The sequence below is a fragment of the Rutilus rutilus genome (genome assembly GCF_951802725.1).
Source record: "Rutilus rutilus genome assembly, chromosome: 12".
Lineage (NCBI taxonomy): Eukaryota > Metazoa > Chordata > Actinopteri > Cypriniformes > Leuciscidae > Rutilus > Rutilus rutilus.
The window spans coordinates 23085215-23092051 of record NC_140217.1 but is presented as its reverse complement, the minus strand read 5'-3'; the positions used below and the strand labels follow the sequence as shown (position 1 = coordinate 23092051).

General features: G+C 38.1%; 1 protein-coding gene across 1 annotated transcript; it reads left to right on the top strand.

The window, feature by feature from the left end:
• The first annotated feature begins 1157 nt into the window (after positions 1-1157).
• Positions 1158-4297, top strand: sox14 (SRY-box transcription factor 14). Its single transcript, XM_084425376.1, has one exon. The coding sequence runs from the start codon at positions 1537-1539 to the stop codon at positions 2251-2253; it is 717 nt and encodes a 238-aa protein (XP_084281502.1). The 5' UTR covers positions 1158-1536; the 3' UTR covers positions 2254-4297.
• The last annotated feature ends 2540 nt before the right edge of the window (positions 4298-6837 follow it).

The window sequence follows — 6837 nt, the reverse complement described above, 5'->3', positions numbered from 1 at the left end:
GTTTATTTGTCAGATACAAAAGAGAAAGGGAGAAAGAGAACACGAGAAAAAAAAACAGAAAAGAAAAAAAACAGAGGGGTAATTAACTGCAGCTTTAATGTAAAATATGTTCTAATGAATATGATTAAGGTAACTTTATACTGTGACCATGAATCTAATGTTTAAAGGAATTGCGTGATATTCTGAATATGAATTTAATAAAGCATATCAACCAGAATCCGTGCAAATATCTGTTAGAAACATGAACAAGTGGAAACAAAAACGCATCACACAGCTCAAGGTTTTCATCTGCGTTTGATTATTTGTCGGATGTCATGATTCTATGAGCAACTGGCATTGTTTTCGAAATGCCACATTTCCGTGGGTATGTTACCATTCAGAAATGGTCCATGGGCATGTTCTACACATGTGAGATTACAGCCGCAAAACAGGTGCAAGCCCCAACCCAGCCTGTCCCAGGAGAGCTTTGGACAATTGTTCTCATTTAGGAAATATTGGCCTGGGGGCCACTGCCTCAGACAGCGCGTTTGTTTTCGGAGATCTTTAATACCTTTTTTTTTTCTTCTTCTTCTTCTTCTTCTTCTCTTGTTTAGACAATTCAGTTAGTTAGTGCGTTGTGGTTTTAATGATTAAGCTTTCCCTATGTGCTTAATTTATGATGTTGCTTAACCAAAATAAAATAATAAACAACAAATCTGCTGCAAAAGGTCAGATAAGAATGAATAATAATAATAAAAAATAAAACAATAAAAAAAAAAGATAAACGTCAGATGAATTGTTAAAATGTTTTAAATAAATAGGCAAGTTTAACTTTAAGGGCAGAAACGTGTTCGCATAAGGAAAATGATGTTTAAAATAAGAATTTGCCTGCTCTTCAGGCATCTGTCGTCTCTGAAGGATTGACGCTGGTAGATGTCAGGTTTTATTACAAAAAGGTTGAAGGTCTGTGTTTGTAGACCTTCAACTAAATGGATTTGGGGTGGGAAGAGAGTCACCTCCTTTTCCTCCCCGATCTTTGTTTGTGTTGTAATATACATATTTTGGTAGGTATTATGTGGCTTTCTCAGAGCTGATTGGGCGCTCAGGTTGGCGCGTGAACGCCCTGCGATTATGTCAGATCGCGTGCAGAGCTAACCAGCCCAGCCTTTGAACTTCACCGCTTTTGGCTCTCATTCACGCGCTACTCCTCATTTCCCAGCCAGGTGCTTCGCGGGGCGAGAATCCTCCGAGAAAAAAGCAGGCAAACAGATCGCGGAAACTTCGCTTCCCGCGCTGGATTTTGTGGCGCGCGTGGCTGTTCTTCTCTGAGCCGAACAGTGTCAGCGTTTTGAAGAAGAAAAATCTTTCAACTTAACGACAAACACGGAAGAATTACTGGATTTCCCCCCCCATTGATGCCGTTTCCCTACTCCTCCTGTTCTTTAGAAGTGGCATGATCAGTGTCTGTCTGCAGGACAGGTGAATACTTTTTTTTCTCTTGGTTGGTCGAAGAACTTTTTCGTTGTTATTTTAACAGGGAACTTTAAACCTTGAAAAATGTCAAAACCGGTAGATCACATCAAGAGACCAATGAACGCCTTCATGGTCTGGTCAAGAGGCCAGAGGAGGAAAATGGCTCAAGAGAATCCAAAAATGCACAATTCCGAAATAAGCAAAAGACTTGGCGCCGAGTGGAAGCTGCTCTCTGAATCCGAGAAGCGACCGTACATCGACGAGGCCAAGAGGCTGAGGGCTCAACACATGAAAGAACACCCAGACTACAAATACAGACCCCGGCGCAAGCCCAAGAACCTCCTCAAGAAGGACAGGTACGTGTTTCCTCTGCCCTATCTGGGCGACACGGATCACCTGAAAGGACTTCCGGTCTCAGCCACGGACTCGCTCTTAAGTTCCGCGGAAAAAGCCCGTGCGTTCCTGCCACCCACATCTTCCCCTTACTCGTTCCTCGACCCGAGCCAGTTCAGCACCAGTGCCATCCAGAAGATGACAGAGATGCCCCACACGTTGGCCACCAGCACTTTACCTTACGCATCATCTCTGGGATACCAGAACGGCGCATTCGGGAGCCTGGGTTGCCACAGCCAGCACACCCACACCCACCCTTCGCCCACAAACCCTGGGTACGTGGTGCCGTGTAACTGCACCGCATGGTCGGCATCGAGTTTACAGCCGCCTGTTGCCTACATACTGTTCCCAGGTATGACCAAGAGTGGGATTGACCCGTACTCATCAGCACATGCCGCTGCTATGTGACTCCACCGCTAAAAACAGTCTCCTCTTTGAAAACTTGAATACAGCAATGCATGTACATAAGAAGTGAGGAATGATCGAGACATTTTACTGAGGCCGTGTGGACATGAACTTTTCACCATCTACGAGAGGTTCCTTGGATCCCAGCATGGATCTTGGAATAGATAAGGCAGGTGCCCAGAACTGTAAGAAATGTAAATGTTCAAACGTTTATTATTATGGCTACCGGATTTGGATGCCTTTCATTTTATTTATTATGTACGATTTGATGCTATAATAATGATAATTTTGTTTGAACAGTTAATATAATTGTTATTCTCATATTATTATTATTATTATTATTATTATTTGAATGACTTTGATTTGCACAACTAACGGTTATGATTCATGTTTCTTGTACAGCCTGTTGTATTTACCATTATGTTTGGCACTCTGAAATTCAAATGATACGACTATAAGGATTTCAAAGTGAGAGATTTCAGCGTTTAGATTATACGGGTTATATTGTTTATAATTATTAAACCGGCACCTAAAATTAGACAGTCTATTTAAAATATCAAATGTGAAAAAAAAAGAAAAAAAAAGAAAAAAATCCTTATCTTTCAATATTTTTAATTTGGACTTTTTTGTTCTGTGGTTCAAGTGCTAGTCACTCGTTCATTTGATTTCAGAAAGACTTAAAGTTTGAAGCGAAGCAGTTCATGTTGTATTTTTTATCTGCGATGGTAACTTAAATCCTGTCATGTTAATGGAAAGGAAATGTATCAAAAAGGGTGATACCTCGACTCTTTGTTCATTTGCCGAGCAAAGACATTTTGAATAAAGACAATCTGTCTTAAAAAATGCATAACCCTTGTTAAATTGCTTATTTAAACTATTAATGAATATTGTTCTTGACTATGCTCTTATACAGTCGTGCCAAAAGGTAACAGGCATGTCGGTAGTGGTGTACCCGAACATGCGTTTAATAAATATGTACTCTTCCTGTTATGTATTAACTACGGTTTTTATTTTTGCATCAAATATAATGGATTTTGTCGGGCAGAGAGAACGCAGGCCTTAACTGCTAAACATAAACAGACATGTATCTTACACGCTAAATATATATCTACAATAATTATCTTCTCAATCAGAACTGCTTAAATAGTCCAACGTTTCGGCTGTCTAATAACCATCTGGCTTTTCGGCTTAGATTTGAGATGAACTCTGTCAGCGCGTGGCGTTCCCGACTGCTCTATAGGGACCGCCGTTCCAAATTAAATGGCAAAACAATTACTGTACAGGGACGCTTAGGGAAACTGAGGGCGAACATGAATTGTGATTTACCCTGAGACCCACAATAGGATGGAAATTGGACAGAAGAAGGGGTGGTACGAATATGAGCCATGTCATTTAGTATTACAAAACAATTTCCAATAAAAACAAGTGAACAAAGCGTCAGGTGCTTTAAAATATGGGCCGATTTTCGCCGAGTGGCGCCTTCAAACGCTTTGTGACACATTGAACAGACTGCAGATGTAGAAGCTGACAGTTTGCATTACTATCTCCATTTTACATTCGCTTTCTTTCTTTCTTTCTTTCTTTCTTTCTTTCTTTCTTTCTTTCTTTCTTTCTTTCTTTCTTTCTTTCTTTCTTTCTTTCTTTCTTTCTTTTTCTTGTAATTTTGATTACATGTTTTTATTTGTAAATAGGCTACGTGCGTGTTACTGTGTTCAGGGTGTAAAACTTTTTGCATTAAGGTGTGTGTCATGTCTCTGAAATAAGGTGATCACGCTCTTTGATGTGTGTGTGAGACGTTTCACCCTTCAGGGACTATGCTTGTTCCACCTGTTCCACCGCTTAGATCACTCCAATGTTTTACGGACAGAAACACGATGCTATAAGTTTCACAAAACAAATGAATTAATACCTACGTGTAAAGTGTGATCTATGACGTTGCGAATAAAATCTTATTCATGCATTTCCCACAATATAAATATACGGTATCTATTTTTAAATCAATGCGCTGTAAAATAGGCATAATACTACACTGTAAAAAAAATATTTATTGTCATGATTTGTTATCACAACATTTTTTCTTTTGTCAAATCAAATTTATGTGGTTCAGATAACACAATATTTTGTATTTCTGTTGATTAAACCAATCTCCTTCATTGTATTAACTATTTTTTTTAATGTATTTAAATGAACTCAAAATTTAAGGCAACCAGGTTACTTTTTTAAGTTAAACCAACAATATATAGCCAATTTCTTTCTTTTTTTTTATTTATTTTTTAAGTGTACTATTACTAGGCCTACTTCTATAAAATTCATGGTAACTAGCTTTGACTTCATTAGTTTTAATGGTTAATGGAAAAAAAAAATCAGTGCACTTTGTTTTTAAATGCAGTTTAGCCTTTAAATCAGTTTCATACATTTTTTCTATTAAATAATTCGACTTCTAATGTTACAACTGTTACAACTCGTTTAGAATAACATTTCTTTCACAATTTGTCAAGATTCACATAGCCTAATACTAACCCAACACAGTTGGTACAAGTCCTCCTCCTGTATAACAAAAAAAGTGTTGCTGAAACTAAAGCAGATGCGTGAATGGGGAATGGGATTCACTCAAAGGAAACAAGCTCGCAGAACAATTGGGTTTGGGCTGCAAACAGAGGATTGGAATTGGCCTGTACTTTTGTCTATTGTCGCAGGGATGGGGAATGGGATTTGCACACCGAGGTGTAATAGCATTACTGTATTAATTAAAATTTTCATTTCACATCCAGATTGTTTACTTATCTGCCAGGAACATATGCTGGAAGAAGTTAAGATTCACGATTCTGCACTATTGCCCAAGGTGCAATTCAATATAAGGGAGGGAGGGGGCTCAGATTTTTATGACAGACTGTGCTCTTATCTGCCGCTGTAAATTAGGGTGATACTCCATTGAACCGAATAGCAAGTTTTACATCAGCCCCCTAAAGCATGCAGATTCAACTTTGAAATTGGACGATGATAATTAGGGAACTTTGAGGAGCACTTCTAATCTAAAAGAAATGCGGGAAACGTGTGTTTTTGCATTACTAGATTATTTAACAATCAACAAGACCTGAACTTAAATTAAACCCTTCATATCGGAAAAATATTTTTTTTTAAATGACTGTTTAGCTCAGCGTCCAATCAGCACGGAAGCCTCTAACATCATTTCATAATTTGGCATATTGATCCAGGCAACATAACACGGTGAACAAAATGACGTACTGAACAAATCAACCACAAGACCTGAATATGAATATCAATCCGTGGCTTTATGTTTATTTAAGAGCATGTGGGTGTAATTAGATGTTAATTTATGAGCCCTTCACGGCTATTAATCAACTGTGATCATTGCAGCCATTTTGAACTATTTTCTCAAGCATCCTGGTAAAATAGAACGTCGCAAACAAAACCCGAATAGAAAGAAGAAGAAAAAAGAAGAAGAAAAAAAAAAACAGGTGAAAATTATGATTTGAAATTATTGAGCTCTAAATCTGTAGCTCTTCTTCGAGACGTTTTTATTTGAGCTCAACGGAGAGCCCGAATTCAATCTGCCTTATCTCGCCAAGACTCCTTTCAGCAGGAGATCAGAGAAAAAGAGAGGATAATTGTTCTTTATTTTATTTAATTTAATGCGACAGGCTGTGCTTTCAGATCATTTATATGCTTCATTTAGTGATAAAATTCAATGAGGAGGGGGACACAAGGCGCTTTCTTTCTCAAACACTTTAGTGGAAAATATAAAACACATGAAACAAAAGTGAGGGGACATGACACTTTTAATTGAATGCCATGGGTCATTTGCATTATTGTCTCCTAATGTCACCCTGAAATCGCGGGCGCACTATTCAGTTTGATATGTAGCTTATAAATATCTTGCTCTGAATCTTGCCATGCTAATTTTCTAGGCCTATTTCATTGAAAACTAAAAATCAGCTCAGTGCACTGAGGGAGACAACAAGAACGGGGTTTTGCATGCCCTGAGTTTTGTTTATTATTAATATTTATAAAGCAATTATTTTTATAACAATACATTATTTCGAATATAATATATTTTATAATGACAATATATTTTACTATTGTTGTTCTTTAATTATGTCATTTTACAGAAGTGAAACACTTGCTTATCTCGGTCTAAATTTAGCGAGATATTATAGTAGGCTACATTTTAATATTGCAATATATTGGGTTTGCTGTTACGCTGATCTCATTTTAAAATTTTAACTATTGTCTCTCTCTCTCTCGGAAAGTCCTAAAAGCATCATTGCTGATGGCTCGTCTATCTAAAATTGGATCTGGGATAGCATTTGGACAGAAGAAAAGTAAACCGCAGTGCTGTTGTTTGAAGCGCCGGCCTTGAATTTGGGGGTCCCTGAATTCTCATGTGAAAGAAATGAAACGGTGAAGGAGCTGATAAGGAAATATGGAAGAGAAAAGGAATCATGCCTCGGTGGTTTAATGTGCGGGTCCAGTCGGGAATGTGATATACACTGAGACTTTACCCCTCCGACTGATTCAAAGAGAGTGTAGGATGCATCTCTCTCTCTCTCTCTCTCTCTCTCTCTC

What these genes read in the sequence shown, in the direction of transcription:
- sox14 (XM_084425376.1), top strand. Translation starts at nt 1,537, where the DNA reads ATGTCAAAACCGGTAGATCACATCAAGAGACCAATGAACGCCTTCATG.